Source organism: Leptonychotes weddellii, chromosome 6 (assembly GCF_054177405.1).
Source record: "Leptonychotes weddellii isolate Sample4059 chromosome 6, ASM5417740v2, whole genome shotgun sequence".
In the NCBI taxonomy this organism is placed as follows: Eukaryota; Metazoa; Chordata; class Mammalia; order Carnivora; family Phocidae; genus Leptonychotes; species Leptonychotes weddellii.
This window is the reverse complement of record NC_138374.1, coordinates 90,125,956-90,146,984: the sequence shown is the minus strand read 5'-3', so window position 1 is coordinate 90,146,984 and position 21,029 is coordinate 90,125,956. Positions and strand designations below refer to the sequence as shown.

The window sequence follows — 21,029 nt, the reverse complement described above, 5'->3', positions numbered from 1 at the left end:
ATCTGAAGAGGAGAGAAGAAATATAACTGGGAAAAGGCACACAATTTAATTTGTAATTTTTTCCGTAAGCTGAATAATATATGTAAAGATGCTCATTCCATTATTTATTTCTGTATTCCTAAAACAGTGCATAACATATTTAGTAACAGTTCCCTGAGAAGTGCACAACATCTATTTAGACAGCTTACTCCGGTAAATAGCACAAGTCTCATGTAGTGTACGTGTGCTATATATAGGGTAGGGCACATTCTGAGAACTAATACTCGCTGTATTAAAGCACACTTTTTTTTTAAGATTTTATTTATTTGACAGAGAGAGAGAGAAAGAGAGAGACAGTGAGAGAGGGAACACAAGCAGGGGGAGTGGAAGAGGGAGAAGCAGGCTTCCCGCGGAGCAGGGAGCCCGATGCGGGGCTCGATCCCAGGACCCTGGGATCATGACCTGAGCCAAAGGCAGACGCTTAACGACTGGGCAACCCAGGCGCCCCTAAAGCACACTTTTAAGGACTGATACTAGTATATTAGAATTACACTAATACACTAGCTTATTAGAATTACATGAATTACCCAAATACACGAATACAAATACCCATAATCTCCCTCTAGGAAGACAGCAAATTGGCTCCCATACAACCTCCATCTTTTGCAGAACAAGCTAAATGACTAAATAATGTGGCTATTAAATAAAAACCTAGTTTCAGCACAATGAGAAAATAAGCAAAAAACATATATTTATAAAAATTAACCTGAGTACTTAAGAATAAAGCCCAAATACTAAAAGAAATACAACAAAAAGTAGAGGAACATACACACACTTTTTGAGGTCCAGGCAAAGCAATCACTATCACCTCTTAGTAACAAATAAGAGAACTAAACAATACAATAAAAACACATGATAAAGTACTGTCTCTCAGTATGGCAAAGACTGTCTTCCAGATTCTTGAGATAACAGGGATAACACAAAGATCTTTTGCATCAGAAAAAAAACTCTCTCCAGTCACACAAGCTTAACTGGGAAGAATTATCCTGAACTGGACAACACATAAAACTACTGGATATTTCATAATGTGCTTATTATCTGATAATTTTTCCAGGATTAATATAGTTAAAAATTATACCATTTTGCCTATTAGCACAAACTCAGAAACCATTTTTATATACTAGGTAATGAAGGGCAGTTTAAGTCTGCCAATGGTGAAGGAGAACAAGCAAAACTGGGACAAAACTGGCTGCCATGTAGTATCAGAGAAGTCTATGTAGTATCAGATGAATCTTAAATACCTCCAAAGAAGATATTTTTGTAATGTTTGTCTACTTTTATTTATGGCTGTAGACAACTGAACTATAACATATGCTTGATTTGGTTTCATTGGGAAAATTAGTTCCTTCAAGATGGTGGGCTACGAAATGTTGAGCTCCTATAATTGTAAGAAGCATCATAGAAACAGCTGGTAGTGATAGTAAAGTCTCCAGAAGGAAGTTTAGTTAGTTGTGAGTACAGATTCACTGAAAATATATGACAGAGAAGGTGGAGAACAGAAGATCCAAATTAAAAAGGAACAAATGTGGACATGGTACTCAGTACTTTGAACCTCTCTTTGATTCCGCATGTTTTACTTTTGTTAAGTTCATGGAGTGGACTTCATCTCTGTTACTCAGTTATTTCTTACCTGAAGGAGGCCTAGACTTCTCTGTCAACATTTCTTCAGGAAATTCTGCATTGGCCTCTATATGAAGTCAAAGCAGAACTCAAAAGGAGAAAGGAAAGTAAAACTGCTACATGGGGCTAGTATAATTGTAAAATTCATACTCTTCAATATAAGCTGTATTCTGCACACAAATAACAAAAGGTAAAAATGTCTCTTTAAAATAATTCTGGTTGAAAAGCCTAAATTTAACAGTGTATATGGAGTTAAACTTATTATTCTGAAGATACCTGAATTTAATAATCATAACTTCTTCTATATAGCTCTCCAGAAACTTCTTAAGTAAGGACTTTACGTATCTGCTATCAAACAGTTGATGGTAACAGAAAACCACTTAATTATATACAACTAAAGGCTGTTCATACTTGGAACAACTGTATGTATAAATAATATACTGGTAAGAGTACCCAGGAAGTAACCATTTGCTCTCAGGAAGTACAGCTCACCTCAGTTCCACATTCCTCATTAACTACTTAATCCCTAATTTTATGGCAAATATGGTTAGCAAATTGCAAGATTAGCTAATAATAAAAATGCATATAATAAAGTAGGAAACAGTGCAAGTATATAACTTACCTCATTTTTTAAATTATCTGAAGCGTTCAATGCAGATTTTGTATCACCACTAGCCTGATCACTTGCTGAAACTTTTGATTCAAATTCTGATTTTGTTATTTTTCCTTTGCCATGTGAAGATGACACATTTTCTATATGCTGGCCAACAAGGCTATTTGAAACCAAAAAGACATATTAAAAAAAATTAGCTGAATAACAAGTTTATGTAATCTAAACTGTTAAAATTATCATGTACAAAATAAACCAAGAAAAGAGCACAAAGGGATTAGCTTTCTCGCGATCATAAAGTGGAATTAGGCACACACCAAAGTCCATTCAAACATGACACTGCTATTATTACAGAATTATACAAAAGGAAAACAACAGCTCACACCCACCTTTCAGGTGGACTGACAAAGGAAGGCTGATCAACTGGAGTATTCGCTTCAAGGGCCTCACCAACATCACAATCAGTTTCAGATTGCTCAGTTTCACTTGGTTTTGCTATAGGAATAGTACCAGGGTTTTCTATTTCACTAAAAATAGAAACAAAAAAGACAATCTGGCAACTCAACGAACATAATGTGGCATAAGTTACAAATTGTATTAGTGATTTTCAAAACATAATCTAAACCAGAGAAGAATGCCTTACTGTTCTACAGGCTGTTTTCAAGAATTTACTTATTTTAAATCATGTAAAGTTAACTGCTGACTCTTGATCTGTTAATGGCTTTGGCTGTTAAATAGGTAATTACCAAATTTTAAAACAAAATATCATAGCTTAGTATTTGATCTCATAAAAAATAAGATTTTAAATTTATTTATGTATGTATTTATTTATTAGAGAAAGAGAAGGAGAGTGCACTAGCACATGCAAGTGGGGACAGGAGGGACAGAGGGAGAGGGAGAGAGAATCTTAAGCAGGCTCCATGCTCAGCATGGAGCCCGACTTGGGGCTCAATCTCATGACCCTGAGATCATGACCTGAGCTGAAATCAAGAGTTGGATGCTTAACTGACTGAGCCACCCAGGTGCCCTTAAAATTTATCTTAACTGTATCTTCTCTAATGTTTCTTTTCTGTTAGTACAATCTACCAGTATTAGAGTTGTTGCCTATAGTTATCAAAAAATAATCTATTATCTTAAAACATTTCACTAAGTTCTTAAGGCACTTTTAGAATTTCATTTTTAAAAATACTACCCTAATATTCTGTCCTACTCACTTCCAATTCACTAAGCAGTCATGTTCAGTACAATGGGAAAATAAGATGTACTGTTCAGATTTGTAATATCTAGCCTTAAATTCTTTCTGGAATAAGTATTTTTAAATTTTTAAATACTACCGTTACTTCTAAGAATGTCTTGTTTCTTTATTCCTTACCTAGGATAAACCCCTAAATGGCAACTCTAACATCTTTGAATACAACTCCTCTACCCCAGTCCCTTCCATTCTTGAGAAGAATAAGTGTTTAAAAAGTGCTGTGGGAAAAAAAATTTAAAAAGTAGTGAAGATAACAATAATATTAACTGACACATATATTATCATTATGTGCCAGATATTGTTCTATTCATTTTTAATATATATATTAACTCATTTGATAAAGGAAATGCTTAATGTAGTATGAGAGAAGGGAATTTTGTTCTGTAGTGTTGCTGTAAGGACTAGGAAAGTACACAATAGATTTTCTAAATTAAGGAACTCTTACAGCTACATATTCTGAATATTTATTATCAAGTTTGAAAAAGGTAGCTATTCACAAAAAGACACAATTATGAATGGAATGCTTCAGTAATACTTGATAGAAATGAATAATCTGACATTCGAATCTTTGATAATTAGTGGGAAGATTATTCAAATAAGTAGTTACTTAAACAAGTAGAACCTCATTTTTTGTGATGCAGAGATTTCATGGCTGAGATCTAATCAACCTCACTGGGTTTAGAAACAGAATAAATACTCCTTATATCAAAAGATCCTTACATTAAAATAAAATAAAAATGCAAAATAGAGGCATCATAACTTAAGTCTGCTATACAGTCTAAACTTCAAATCTGAGTTTCAAGCTGCCTTATCTTCTTAAGACATTTTTCTATCATTACCTAATTAGATTCTCTTTTTTTCTTTGTAATAACTTACTCAAGCTTTGAGATTGGAGTGATCTCTGAGGTAGATGAGCTGGAAATATTTTCAATGTTTTCACTGCCCACAACTCCACTGGAAGAATCTTCATGTAGATCAATTGTAGGGAGTGTCTCAATTACAGATGGACTTAACTTTTTTGACTCCATATTCTGTTTAAAAAAAAAAAAGTCAGTTATATTAAATGTTGAGATTAATAAGTTATCTCTTTAGCTATACAGGATTTTATAAAAGTATGTCTCAAAAGTGACAGTATCAAGAATGTACTTTTATAAAAATCCTATCTTCCAACAATACCTCCCAAGGAATATATTTCATATTAAAATACAAGCTCTAGACATTTTTCATGGCATTTCACAAACTAGAAAAAAGGAGCTTGCCTTTCTTCTTTCCTATTTTCTATCAGGACCTACATATATTTCCCTCTTACTTTAATTAATGCTAGTAGCAACACAGAAATCATATTTAAATATACAAAACAACACATACTTCTTGCCGCAGAGCAGTTTAGAAGATAATGTACATCAATAAACAACAACACAGGGCATGTACAAGTAACATTACAATGCAATAAATGATTCTCACTGATCCTTCAGTCCTTGGATGCTCTGGGCCATTCACTCCTCCAAAACACAATCTGAAATCTACATAATACCACTCATATTTGAAACCTCTATCAGCACATTCTCCCCCACTACCAACCTTAAATAGAATTAGCCATTCCTCTTCCTCTATGCCTCTACTGTTCTCTGTACAGACTTAATAGAGCATCTGTAAAACCTCAATTGCCTTATTTAGGTCTCCTTCTCTTTTTCAAGTATACTATAAATGTCTTGAGCAAGAACTATGTTCTCTTGATTTTCATGTTCCCTGGCACATAGTAAACATTTAATGCTTATTAAGTGAGTATCAAGTGAGGTACTCATGCTCAGTCCAAGGAAAAGAGAAACTATAGACTATTATGGACTAGAAAAACTAGGACTTTGAAGAAAAAAAGGACCCAGTATGAGAACAGAAAGAAAACATAAGATAAAGAGTCAGTGGAATATAAAATATGATCATTTGGGGAATTATTTACACTGAAATGAAAAATACACAAAGGAATACAAATAGTTTGCATTTTATGGTGGAGGCCTTGAGAAAAGGAGTTTTTATTATTATCAAATATTATCATTTTAATATGTATTCAGTATTAAAAAAAATGAGATAGTTTACTTTTTTTTTTTTTTACTAAGTCTCCAAAATCCAATATGTATTTAATACTTACAGCGAGTCTCAATTTGGACTAACTGCATTTCCAGTGCTCAATAGCCAAATGTAGCTAGTGGCTACTATACTGAACAGCAAAGATCTATAAGACGCAGTAAGCACTTCAAAGTACTTGAGCAAGAGTATACCATGATAAAAATTCTAGAAAATGAACAATGGCAGGACTGTTCGGGATAGTCATATAACTAGAAGGGCTACAGAGAACACTTTCTTACTCTTACGTAGAAACATTTGACAAACATCTTCTAGGATCCAATAAAATGAAACTCACTATTTGTACTTAGATAGCCCAATTAAGTCATAAAATAGCTCTAACTGTATTTAAAAAAAGAATTCTCCCTCATTTTGAGCTGAAGTTTGTTTTTGTTGATATTTGAGATACTTAGTTTTTCCTTAGTTCTTCGTCCTCCAGATCAAATATCCCTAGTTCCTTCAGCTATTCCTGATATTAAATGGGTTCCAGATGCTTCAGCATTCTAGTCAGTTTATAGTTTTTCACATCTTTCATAAAATCTGATGTACAAAATGGAAAATAATATTCAGAATGTAATATAAGAAACATATAAAACATACTTTAACCTATTATTAATTCATACTCCACACTGAGTGACAAAAGTTTGGTATCAAAATACTTTGTTTTACATACAAATACTTTCTTTTGTTGTAAGTTAGAAAAAATTTCCCGACATCTAAAAATCTGGAGACAAAGATCCGTTATAGTGAGCCAAAATGGAATCTACGAAGACATGAGAACTTACACCCAAACTTTTACTACAAAGAAATAGTCACATTTATTATTAAATCTGTAATTTTACATTTTCTCAAAAGCAGTACTCTTAGCAGGTGAATAGTATTAAAGCCAATTGCACAACAGTTCAAAAAGAAAAAGTAACAATACACAATATGGTGACCAAACAGAAGTTTTCTGTCTTGTGAAGCAGTTTTAAAAGACGTTATCATTAAAGATCAAAGCAACATAGCTTACCTGTACATCCACAATGTAGTCATCTTTTAATTTATGTTCTTCTGGAGGAATAGGTAAGTTTGAGCCCACTTTTTCCGATAATTCGGCATTGATAGGTCCCTCTCTTTTATCCTATATTGCAACAAAGAAAAAAGGGTAACTGATAAAACTGTTTCACAAAACAGTCCTAAACAATATTATATACTTTATAACACATTTGATTCTTACTTTTATTTGTGTACATGCTTATTGTCCATCTTCCTGCATTCCCTTCCTTGCCACCACTTAAAATGTATACTAAATGAGTTGAAGACCCTCATTTGATTTCTTAATAAGCACTTTAGTCCTACCATGCAGCACTATGTATTAGGCACACAGTAATAAGACTTCAGGAAATATCTAATAAATGAATGTACATACAGCTCTTTGTATCATCTCTCTTTTGACACTGACTTACAAGTTAAGATTTCAGACACCTTCAAGTTTAAATGTATCTTCTAGCATGTAAGTTTCATAAAAGCAAAGTTCATATTCTTTGTTTACGTAAGTCTTTATAACGTATACCAGATACTTAAATATTTGCTGAAAGAATATGTTTTCCCCCCGAATACTTCGCTTATATTCATTCTCACATTTAGTCTTCAAATTTTTCAGCAGAGATTAGATCAAAGTTTTACAGACCGTGGGTAAAAGTATAAAATTGTATTCTTTTTAAAGAGATATTCAGCAACAGTCTTCAAAATTGCTCCATCCCAGAAACAAATCCAACATAACTCCAAAATTTGAATAAGTATCATGCCAACCCCTCCAAGTATGTAATTATAAACTTATGTTCACACACATGCACACACACAAGCCCACATGCACACACACAAGCCCACGTGCACAAACACAGGTGAGAAACAATGCTAAAGTCTGTCAATAAAGAAATACATCATAATTTATACAATGAAATGAAAATGTAACCATCACAAGAATACAACAACATGAAAAGGTATCTATGAGATATTATTGGGGCAAAGGGGGAAGTCATTTGTAGAATATTTATAATATGACATTTTATGGAAAATAAAATACTAATTTGTGTGCCATATATAGATAACCAAAAAAAAAAGTCTCAATGTTTTCACAAGAAACAGTAAATTGTGGTTCCTCTGGGGAGGGGAACAGGATATAAATATGAATATTTTACAGTTAGTATAAATTACTTCTATACAGTTGATCCTTGAACAATGCAGGGGTTAGGGGTACCAAGCCTTAGCACAGTCAAAAATCTCCATATAACTTTTGACTCCCCAAAAACTACTAATAGCCTATTGTTGACCGGAAGCTGTACCAATAATAAGCAGTCAATTAACACATATTTTGTATGTTATATGTATTATTATACTGTATTCTTACATTAAAGTAAGTTAGAAAAAACAAAGTGTTAAGAAAATTGTAAGAGAAAATACATTTACAGTACTGTACCATAAAAAAATCTGCATATTAATGCACCCACACAGTTCAAACCCATGTCATTCAAGGATCAACTGTAATACATATATTGATGGGGGGGGAGCCAAATCTAGTCAATACTCACCTTCTATTATTGAGTGACTGATTGATTTTACTTTCTTTTTTTTTTTTTAAGTAGGCTCCATGCCCAATGTGGGGCTTGAACTCATGATCCTGAGATCAAGAGTCACATGCTCTACTGATTGAGTCAGCCAGGCACCCCACCTTTTATAATTTAAAATGATAAAATAATAAATGATTTAAAGACCATCTGGTCTGGTTTTTTGGACTCTGTCTATTCACTCCACCCAATTATATAAAAAAACTACATAGCCACTGACTGCAGGGTCTCCCTATAATCCTCAGTTCTAAGTGTTTACTTATAAGGGTTTCTTTCGAAACCTTTGAACTATTTAGAATATTAAAAAGTGAACCACTGGTTTTCAGTTCTCCGAATAGCTACTATTTTTTTCCCTACTCTAGGACTAACGATGTTACAACATTCCAAGAATAAACATACAAATATCTCAAAGATAGCTTACTTTCAGAATGACCTGAGTAATTCTTCCGATTACAGCAAGGAGAATTACAAATCACCAAAAACTATGTCATAGTATTTTTGAAATGACTTTTATTCCAAACGTTTTGAGGAAGTCTTAAAAAGCTGACACACAAATTACATTGTCAACTTTATTTAAGGTACCTTTTTCTGGAATTGTACATCTTCATTTTCTAGTGCACAATTGTCATCTTGAGAGTAATATGATGAAGCTGAAGAACTCTCTTTACAACATACACGCCAACTGGGAAGCCTGTAAAACATTCACCATCACCAAAAGAAAGAAAGAAGGAAAAGTTGTTAAGCCAACATATTCCCTACTATGGGCTAGAATTTTAGGCAATAAATAAATAGATGGCTCCTACCCTAATGCCCTCAAGAACTTAACAATTTAATGAAGACAAATGTACGTAAGACAAGTATTTTTATTTAATGCCCTAAAAACCCCCCATAAACTGTGTTATCAGCATTCCAAGTAAGGCATTATGAATTTCATGAAGGTAAAACAATAAAGATTTCACAAAAGGAGTATCTGATAATTATCACAGAAGGAAAAGTTTTCAAGGAGTTAACCTCCTCAGAAAGTATCAGATGCCAATAATATTCTAAATTTTACTAAATATTTAAGAACAGAGAATTCTAAAGCTGCCTAAACTATTTCAAAGCATAGAAGCTAAGTTTCCAAATAATTTTGATATAGGAAACAAAGCCGTGATAGCCAAAATTAAGAGAAATAGCACACACAAATGAATACTACAGGTTAATACAACCTTTGAAATCAGACACAAAAATTCTAAATAAAACAATAAAAAAGAAAGTCTCTAGGAACACACCAAAGAAATAATATACCACTGTTATGATCAAGTAAAGTTTAGTTCCGATATTCAAAAGTGGTTCAATATAATAAAATCTATTTATTTAGTCTACCATGCAAAAATATGAAGGAAAAATATCTTATGATTATTCCACAGTCATTGAAAGACATCTGATAAACTTACACATCCATCAAGATTTTCTTAAAATAGAGAATAAGCAGATGTTTACCATGGAAACATATATGCACAATACGCAAGCCTAAAAGTCAGTACCAAACTTAGTGACGTAATCTAAAAATAACCCTATTTAGATCTGAAACAAGACAAGAATGTCCATTACTGTTAGTATTATGTAATATGATAAAAAGTATAAAAATGGAAAAGGGGACAGAAAATGATCCTTAATTGCAGATAATGACTTTATATAGGTGGAAAATTAAAAAGAACCACCTCTTAAAAGAAGTCTTGGATATAAAAATTATATTCCTAGGTATAAAATTAGATTCAAATCAACTCTACTCAAACCATCACCACCTGTTACAAGATGAAACAGAAGAAAAGTCCCCATTTGCAAAAGAACAATAAAAACTAAAATACAAACTTAGCAAGAAATGTTCTATTTGGTTGAACTGTTCGAAATCGCCAATATTTGACAATTCTTTAACATGGAAAAGTCAAATTATACAATTTGAGCTAATATATACAGAAGATTTAAAGACATAAAGAAGATTTTTAAGTAGGTAGGCTGATATAAAATTTATATAAACAGTAAGAATAATCAAGAAGATTTTAATATGAGGGAACTACATGTCTATGAAACCACAGTAATCACAACAATATAGTATTGAGATGAGAGAGGGAAAGGGAATCCCCTTGGTGACTGGAAACAGAAATCCTAAGACGACAGCTATACAGAGAGAACAGGGAGCAACCAAGTCTAAATTGGAGGTTATCAGAAACTCTAGAAGAACCTTCTTTCAGAGGATGAAATTGACAGCACATCAGATAGGTCTTTGAAAATGTTAAGTACAAATCTATGTAACTGCCAGATAGTTCGTAATTAAATAAAAAAATAAGCAAACTTAGTAAGTCAAATATTAGTTCCAGGAGAAAAGAAAAGAAGTACAGAAAAGGAAAAGTAATCATGTTTTACTACATGGCTCAGCTGTGAATAGCATATATATGTCAATAATTATATAAATAATGAATATTGATCTAACCCAAATTATGACAGAATTGTATTACCAGCATATAGTAAAAAGAATCTGATCATCTGCACCAGAATACCTAAAACTGACATTAAAGCAATTATTTTAGAGACAAAGAATATAAAATTAATCAGCCAAGAGATGAAAGTGGTTTCTTTCAAACCAAAATAAATAAATAAATAAATAATAAATCTTTTAGAGCTATCTGACTTTCATATGGATATACTATTTTGATAAAATTAAAACTAAAAAAATAAAGGGGGAGAAGAGCAAGGTACATAATAATATATACATACTTAGTAGGCTACCATGTATACATGTGTACTAAAGGTATTTGTGTGTGCATCCATTTCTTTGAAAGATTTTTTTTTTTAAAAAGCACTACCTTGGTTGCATCCAAGGAGGAAAACTGGGTGGCAGAATCACAAGAAAAATACAAGAGCATTTTTTACTAAATACTCTATGTCTTCTGAATTTTGAACCACAAGAATATATTACTTTTCAAAACCTCATACTGATACATCATTATTTATTATGTACTTCTTTACTGACAGACTTTTACACTGTTTCTCAGGGGGGGAGGGGTGTTTCTCAGGGGGGGGAGGGGTGGTGTGTGTGTGTGTGTGTGTGTGTGTGTGTGTGTGTGTGTAGGTAGGTAGGTAGGTAGGTATGTATTTGGGACAACCAAAGTTTCAAATATCCAAAACTGTGGATATTAGCGTTTTGGTAGTGATATCCCCTTAATTTCTTATCCTTTTCTATAGTTTCTAAATTTCTACCACAAGCATATACTAGTTTTATCATCAGGAACTATGTGTGTGTGTATATATAATTCCTAATATCCACAGTTATTGTGAAGACCAACAGATCCTTGTTTTTAATATCATAAATCAATCCTATTACTCCAAGTTCTGAGTTTTTTGGAAATGAGATTAGCATTAGCATCAGTAGACTCAGTAGACCGCCCTCCCCAATGTGGGTAGGTTATGTGAGATTTAGCATTCAGGGTGGCTGGGTGAAAGGTATATAGTTAACTCTTCGTACTACCTTTGCATATTGTCTATAAATCTAAAATCAATCCAAAATACAAGTTTCTTTTCTTTTTTTTTTTTTTTTTAAGATTTTATTTGACAGAGAGAGACAGCGAGAGAGGGAACACAAGCAGGGGGAGTGGGAGAGGGAGAAGCAGGCTTCCCACAGAGCAGGGAGCCAGATGCGGGGCTCGATCCCAGGACTCTGGGATCATGACCTGAGCCGAAGGCAGACACTCAACGACTGAGCCACCCAGGCGCCCCACAAGTTTCTTTTAAAAATAAGCACAATCCATGGAAGAAAAAATTGAGAAACCGAACTTCAAAATTAAAAACTTCTGTTCCACAAAATACACTTATTAAAATAAGAAGGAAAGTTACAGACTGGGAGGAAATATTTGCAAAGCATATATGTGGTAAAGGATTTGTATCCAGTGTAAAGAACTCTCAAAACTCAAGTAAGAAAGAACCCAATTTTTGGGTTGCCTGGGTGGCTCAGTCAGTTAAGCATCTGCCTCAGCTCAGGTGATGATCCAGGGGTCCTGGGAGCGAGTTCCGCATCGGGCTCTTTGCTCAGTGGGGAGCCTGCTTCCCCCTCTGCCTGCAGCTCCCTTGCTTGTGTTTGTGTGAACACACATGCTCTCTTGTGCTCTCTCTCTCTGACAAATAAATAAAATCTTTAAAAAAAAAAAAGAAGAAACAACCTAATTTTTTAAAAACAGGCAAAAGATTTTCACCATCATATCACCAAAGACACAGGGATGGCAAATAAAAGTGAAAGATGCTCAACATCCTTAGTCATAGAGAAATGCAAATCAAAACCATAATGAGATACCACTACTACCTATTAAAATGGCTAAAATTTAAAAGACTGGCCATACTAAGTGTTGCAAAGAATATGGAAGGACTGAAACTTTCATATACTGTTCATGGGAATATAAATAGTACAATCACTTTGGAAAACAATTTGGCATTGCTTTAAAAGTGAAACACACTTATATATGATCCGGCCATTCCACCCTTAAGTATTCACTCAAGAGAAAGGAAAACACAAAAGGTCACAAGAGCTCTATTTATAGTAGTCAAAAACTGGAAAAAACTCTCAAATGTCCATGAACAGGTACATAGATAAACAATCCGTACTACAGACATGCAATGTAATACTATTCAGCAATAAAAAGGAATGAATTTGAAACACACAACACCCTCAAAATAATTCTTCTGTGAAAGAAGCCAGATCAAAAAAAAAAAAAATAGTATATAGTGTATGATTCCGCTTAAAAAATGCAAACTAAACTATAGCTACAGAATGCAAATCAGTGGTTGCCTGGAGGAGGAAGCGAGGAGGAAAGGATTACAAAAGGGCATGAGAAAATTCCTGAGGGTAAAGGGGATATGTTCACCAGTTGCTTGGATAGTTTCATGGATGTATACATATGCCAAGATGTATCAAACTGTACAATTTATGTAGTTTTTTGTAGGCCAATTATGCCCCTGATAAAGCTGTTTTAAGAAGTGGAGCAGAGAGAAATAAAATAAGATTGACAAAAGGCTAATAATTATTGAAGCTAGGCAACAGGTACATGCCTGTTACACTCTTCCTTCTATACTTTTTTGGCATGTCTTTAAATTCCCATAAGAAAAAGTTTTAGAATTCCATCCATTTTTAAATAGAAAATAATAATTCAGTTTTGTATTTACTTTCTACATATATTATTGTAATACCTGTCTGGGTACAGTTGCCAGAATAGAATTCTTTAAAATGGACAAAAAGCATATGGATAAATTATAAACTGTATGAGCTTAAAAGCAATAGAAATATTAGCAATTGTTGAGCACTCCATTTTAATTTCGTATTTGTATCATTAATGTTTCTTTTTTTTGTTCACTCTCCAAAAAATAGGCTTACCATGTATTAATAGAATAAATATATATTCATCTATTTTAATGACAAATACTTGTTATTTGCCTATTATTTCCACAAAAGCTCTTTTAGATACGGTCTTAATGGTTACTAGATGCTTAAAAAAAAAGTACCACAATGTGGAAGGAATGAATGTTCGTATCCAGATGACACTAATAGTTTTTTCTTGAAAGGTTTTCAATTTGAATGTATAGTGACTTAAGTTTTTCTTGCAGTGGGAACCTACAGTCTAATAATACTGCTAGGCACTATGCTGTTTTAAAGGGTATGTTAAAACTATATATTTCAAAAAATAGTGGTTAAAATGTAAATGTTAAGTAAAAGATGTATTAATTAGCTCTTACTGAAGAGAACAGGAGAAGGACTCAGGAAATTTTTTCTAGAGGATATAGCAACTGAATTAAGCCTTAAAGTGACAAAAAAAAAGATTTCATTAGAGAGAAAGTATTCTTTAATGTATAAGTGATTGAGGAAACACCATTTTTTAATACCAATGGCTTAGAATGAGAGTGTTTTACAACTGCTAGCTCAAAAATACAGACCTAGCTACCTTAAACAATTACTTTTTATAATCTTATCAAAGAAATTTAGCAAAATAATGCAATAATAAATTCCATTAATGTGCAATAAAGAATATAATATGTTAATATGCAAATGAGCCAAGCCTAATAATTGCAGGGAGAGGGCAAAACTAAACTGGAGTCTGTCAAACTTTCAAATGAATTAATGTTTCCCTCTGAGTTATACTGAAGAAACTCTATAAGCACTTAAGACTACCAATACTTACCAGATATTATGTTAGATACAGAGGCTTGTTAAGAAATGTTAGGCATAATTTTCAATTCATTAAATATTTGAGTAAAGATACATTGAGAAAACATGAAAAAAAATAAGTAGCAATTCTAATTAAAACAATTAAATTGATAAGCATTATGTCACTAAGAGATTTATTTATCTTAGTAAAAAGATATGATTATAAATATATATGCACCCAACAGTATCACTTCAAAATATATAAAACAACCAAAGCTACGTATGAAAACAGAATAATCAAAAATTATGGTAGCTTATTTTTTTTTTAAGAGAAAGCGTGGGGGTTGGGAGGAATGGGGCAGAGGGAGAGGGAGAATCTTAAGCAGGCTCCATGTCCAACATGGAGCCTGACGCAGGGCTCAGTCTCAACCCTGAGATCATGACCTGAGCAGAAATCAAGAGTTAGACCAACTGAGCCACCCAGGTGCCTTGGTAGCCTATTTTAAATTATCTCTTACAAAATAAGAGATGGACAAAAACTAAGGAAACATAGGATTTATATTATATATAAGAAACAAGCTTGATCAAAAATATAGAACTTTATAACAAATCAAATTAAACATTCTTTTCAAGCACACATGGAATATTTCCCAAATACTGATCATATACTAAAACTTCAAAAGAAGACTCAAATTCCAAAGACTGAAGATCTAATAAACTATACTCTCCAACCACATGGCAACAATATTTGAAGTAACAAAAAGCCAACATTCTAAGTCTAGAAACACAAATGATGCAGCAGAATAATCCTTCCATTAAAGAGGAAATAATAAGGAACATTATGAAATATTATAGTGGAGGACTACTGGTCAAAATTGGTGGGATGCAGATAAGACAATAGCAGGAAAACTATGCTTCTAAACACACTGGAAGACAAACCCTGAAAAAAAGAGCTAATCTTTCAACTCAAAGAGATAAGAGTGTAAATAAAATAAAATAAAATAAAAAGGAAGGCTATAAGGACAGAAAACACTGAAATAAAGAAAAAGGCAAAGATTCAGAAAACCAAAACTTGGTTCTTTGAAGAAAATGTTAAAAAGATAAATCTCTGACAAAACCGATCAAGAAGAGTTGGTGATGTGAATTAACAAAATATGCTACAAAAACATGAAATAACCACAGATAAAACAGATTTTTAAAATTATAAAATATTACAAATTATATAAATACCAATATATTTGAAAAGTTAGAAGAAATGGATTTGTCTAGAAAAATAGCAAAATTGGCACAAAGTATAAAACTAATGAAAATTAAAGAAATTTGAGTGGATTAATCAATACCTCACACAGAGAAGGGAAAAATCCCAAACAAGGTTTTGTTTTTGTTTTTTTCACTTTTTATTTGGGAATAATTTCAAAGTTTCAGAAGAATTGCCAGCATAGTACAAAGAACATACACAAACCATATCAACCTATTGTTAACATTTTGCCTCATTTCTTCCATCACTTGTCATTTGCTCATAGCACACTCTCACATCTTCCTTCTCACACTTTCTTTCTCCCACTCCATTTAATTTATCTCTAAATGCTTTACTATGTATTTCCACAGAATAAGGATATTCGCTTACATAACCACAGTGCAATTATCAACTTCAGTTACAATGACATAATACTTTAACCTATCATCCATACTGCAATTTTGTCAATTAACCCAATAATATCCTTAATAGCATTCCCCCTCCACTACTCCCAACTACAGAATTGAGTCCAGAATCATGTCCTGCATGTATCATGTGTCTTCAGCCTCCTTTAACCTGAAATAAGTTTTTGGCCTTTACCTTATATGGCACTGATATTTTTTAAGAACACAGTCCTTTAATTTTTTAAATAATATGGTCCTTATTTGAGGCTTATCTGATGTTTCTTCATGTCCAGATTCAGGTTATATATTCCTGGATGGGATCCTTCATAAGTGATGGTGTGTTTTTCTCAGGGTATTATATCCAGAAGCATACGATACCCAACTGTTTCAGCACTTGCAATTCCACTTTTAGGTATTTCTCAAGAGAAATGAAAACTATGTCCACAAAAAGGCTTGTATGAAAATGGCCCTAGTACCTTTTATTTCTAATAGCCAAAAACTGGAAGCAGCCCAGATGTCCAACAGCAGAATAAACTATAGTATATTCATAGAATGTACTAACTACTCCCAATAAAAGTAAATGAATTACTGACTAATGAAACAACATGGATAAATCTTAGCAACATTATACTGAGTAGCCAGACACAAGAAAATACTGTATAACTCCATTTAGATGAAGTTCCAGAATTAGCAAAACTAATCCACAGGTGACAGAAATCGAATCACAGGTTGCTTCAGGGGACTCACTAGAAAAGGACATGAGGAACATTCTGGGGTGATACAAATGTTCTGTATCTTGATGGGGGGGTAGGTTACACAAATATATGTATTTGTCAAAACTGATCCAACTACATATAGAACTAATATATGTGCATTTCATTGTATGTAAATTATCTCAACCTAAAAATTTAAGAAACAGAAAAGTTTGTATTTTCCTCCCAGCAGTAACCAAAAAGAAAATAAGCTATTGGCAATAAAAAAAAATATAAACAATTTAGAAATTAACCTAAGAAAAATAATACACAACCATTTATAGATAAAAAATTTTAACTCTGGTCATGATCATACAATAAAGAAATAAATACACAAAAAATCTAATATGTTCATAGATGGAATACTGGTGACAGCAATGTAAAGATAGCAATTCATCACTCAAATATAACTCTTATCAAAATACCTGAAGGATCCATTCATTCTAAATATGATACAGAAAAAAAAGTGGCCCATGAATAGCTAAATTAACAAAAAAAGCGAAGGCATGTGGTTCACCTTGCCAGATAATTAAATTTATTACAAAACCATTCTAACTAGACTACAGTACTGGGATAGCAAAAGACAAGCAAATGGAACAGAATACACCCAAATGCATTTATTAACATATAGTCTCTCGTTAGAAGCAGCCACACACAAAGTGCTGCTCAATGAATAAATGATATTATGAGGCTTTCCTGAGGGCATCTCCCACATCATTAACTACTTAAAATTCATTTTAATGATGGTTCTAATAACCAAAGCAATTAAAAGTGTTAAATGAAAAAAAGTAGAAAGAATGAAATTAATAGCATCATACAATTTATGTAAAATTTTATAACATATAAGCAAAACACGACTATTTGGGAAGAAAACATCAAATAAATACATGCAAGCTGACTAGAAAGGCTCAAATATACTCTAGGGTAACTGCCTAAAATGGGGAAAAGAATGACACTGAAGATAGAAGATAAAAGAGTAATCATGTAAAATGGAGTGAAAAAGGGGACCCATGCAGAACTCTGCATCGAGTATGAGCAATGTAATCCTAAGCACCTGATGTCTTGGGAAAAAAAAAAAGTTATGTTTTTAAACTAATGATGTAATGTATGGGGATTAACATAAGAATAAAAAAAAGTTATGTTTTTATTTTTTTATTCAGACTTTTAGATGAAAGTCTTAATCTAATTTTTACAAATAAAGAAGCTAAAGCTCAGAAATTAACTTGCCCAAAGTCATTCAATTTGTGACTGCAAGCCTAGATTATCTCTCTCCAAAGCCTATGATCTTTCTGTATTGCTATACTTCATATTTAATATTCTCTGGTCAACCGATCTGTTCACTCAAGAATTGATGGTATTAGTCAAGGCTAGTTATAGCATAACAAAAATATAAGAAATATCACAAAAGAGGAATAACATTTACCTCAGATTTAGATAGTGGCAACAATAGAAATATGAAGTTTTGTAACATAGTGGCTAGGACATGGAACTTCAGAGTCAAGATTCCCAAGTTCTCCATTTATTAGTTGTATGTTCTTGGGTAAATTACAAAACCTGCGTGCCTCAATATCGATACTCTAAAATGGAGTTACTTCGGGGCATGTGTGTGGCTTGGTCAGTTAAGCTTCTGACCCTTGATTTTGGCTCAGGTCATGATCTAAAATGGAGCCTAGCATCCAGCTTTGCACTGAGGGTGGAGCCTGCCTGAGATTCTCTCTCCCTCTGCCCCTCCCCCTGGCTCGTGCACCCATGCACACTCGCTCGCTTGCTTGCTCTCTCTCTAATAAATAAAATGGGAGTTACTATGAGGAAAATAAAATGATGCATGCACTGTGCTTAGTCTGACATAAAATATGCACTCAAATGTTAACTACTGTTATCAGCTATTGTCCTTTCTACCTTCTTTTACTTATCAAATTCCAGATTAGCATATACTTATAGTCTCAATTTCTTCACCTTCTACTTAGCCCTCAGCCTGCTGAATTCTAATTTCTGCCCTCATTAAACTACTGAAATCAGTATGGTAGTAGCAGGATTTACCTTTTTTGATTTCTCTGCTGTGTGTGGCACCTCTGACTACTGCTTCCACTTGAAACCCTCTTCTCCTTTGGTTTGTCAAATTATACAATTCTGTTTCCCATCTCTCTCAGAGTCTTCTGAGTCTCCTTTGATATGCAGCTGCAGACTGCAGCAGATTAAATTCCAATGCTTCCAGGGTTCTGTTCTCAGTCTTCCTTGTATACCTCATTTAAAAGTTCAATCTCCCCCACTTCATGTTCCAAGATATCTCCAAAACAACTAAATCCAAACTTGAACACAAAAATCTTCCTTTTTCAAATCTCCTCTTCCTATACCCTTGATCTCATCATGTGGTACTCCTATCCACCCAGTCCTCAAGTTAGAAACCTGAAAAACATCTATACTACTCCTTTTCTTTCATCCTCCCTCCACTATTTACAGTTCATTTTACCTCAAATTTCTGTAACCCATTTCTCCATCCTGTTATGACTGCCTTAGCTCAAGCCCTCATCTCTTACTTACAGCAACCTCCTAACAGAGTTCCCTAATTCCTATCTTACCACCTCTGCAAATCAACCCTTCACACTGCCAAGAACCTAACTCTAATTGTCAAATTACTGTTCTCCTTCTTAGAACCTTTTATCAACTCTCCATGACAAAATTCAAGCTTCCTTGCATATTTTAAAATATCTAAAATTTTCTTTTATTGGCTAAGTCTTCAGTTTCATATTTTCTGCCACTCCCTGCCTCCCACTTCATGCTTCAGTAATACAGAACTACTTGTAGTTGTTCCCTGAACACATACTATGCTGTCTCATGCTTCCACGCCTCTGGCTCATGCTTCTCTGTCTTCCAAGACTATTCTGCCCCTGCTCCCACTCCTCACCATCCAAAACCTGACTAAATTCTTACTCTTTTTTCTGGGGGCAGGAACATGTTAGGGACTAGGACACATTCCTGATTTCCACAATCTGGGGTTTGGCCACAACCCTTTGGCATATCTGAGCACTTACTACAACGCTGAACTGAAATTAATTGTTTGTATTTCTGTTCCTCACATAACGCTGAGCACCTCTACGGCAAAGAACTTACTGCCCTGTTCTCAGCATGGTGATCTACTGAGCTCTTCCTTTGACTATGGATTGGAACAGCCTGGATAAGAACTTAGAAAAGGGAGAGAGCCCAGTAATCACGGAATTTATGGTAAAAGAAAGAACAGAACTGGGCAATGAAGAATTGCTTCTTAACCACAAGTACAAATCTAATCCGTAGTATGGAAAATAGTGTCAGCCATTCAATTACAGCAGTGTGGTCAAAGTAATGCCCTGCCTACATCCCCCTTCACAAACAAACAAAAAAGGCAATCCAGGAAAGATATCTATGAAACATAAAGGTGGCAAAGTAGAAATTAACTTTCAGGTAAGAGTGAAAATTATGGTCTTTTGAACACTGTCCAGAAATTTGAAAAAATTTTAAGAAATTCTATGAAGTACAGGGAGATTTGTAGGAAATGGGTATAATAGAAGCCACTTCGATCAAAATCCAAGAGACCAAAAGATCACTGGGCCTCCAGTGCTTTCGCTTCATAAGCCCTCTACTTTCTTTAATCACATGTATTAAAAGACATATTCTTCTTTATCTATTATCAGCTTGGGGGCTCCTTTAAGGTTGCTTGTCTCTGCGAGGTCTACCTGCTGATCCATCACAAGAGGTCACACTGTGCTCGTTTCCCTCCCCAGTTTTTATTCTTTTCCGCTGCCACAGCAGTCTCCAGTCAAATCACATGGAACTGCAGAGCTAAGCTGAAGAAAACTCTGAATTCTAGTGTTTGCTTCTAATCAAACCTTTGAATTTCGAAAGTTCTGATCTTTAATTTTCACTCTGATGTAGGACTGGTCTTGTATTCTCTTAGCTTAACTATTCCATGTATCAAAATCTTTAGAGGATTGTTTCACTAAATTTACCTATAATTTCAAGGATCCAGCATGGGGTAGCACTTATTAAACAATATGGTATGTTCTGTTTTTACATATACCATTAGAAATTCAGCCAATACAATTGTTCTCAAAGCTGCTGAAGATAAACATATACTAAACTTACTTGATAATGACATATTTTAAGAAACTGCATCAGGTGTATTTAGCCTATAAAACCCAAGTCACAATACCTCGCGACCTTAATTTTCAACTCAAAACTA

General features: G+C 33.7%; 1 protein-coding gene across 4 annotated transcripts in view; it reads right to left on the bottom strand.

The window, feature by feature from the left end:
- SUCO (SUN domain containing ossification factor) overlaps positions 1–21,029 on the bottom strand; it is an 85,149-nt gene that overhangs the window by 53,100 nt on the left and 11,020 nt on the right. For all 4 annotated transcript variants that reach the window (XM_081824616.1, XM_081824618.1, XM_081824617.1 and 1 more), the window contains exons 2-6: positions 8,834–8,942; positions 6,655–6,765; positions 4,398–4,552; positions 2,659–2,796; positions 2,282–2,432 (exon numbers count right to left, since the gene is read on the bottom strand). In XM_081824616.1, coding sequence (XP_081680742.1) covers positions 2,282–2,432; positions 2,659–2,796; positions 4,398–4,552; positions 6,655–6,765; positions 8,834–8,942 — 664 coding nt within the window. The remainder of the gene's footprint in view (positions 1–2,281; positions 2,433–2,658; positions 2,797–4,397; positions 4,553–6,654; positions 6,766–8,833; positions 8,943–21,029) is intronic.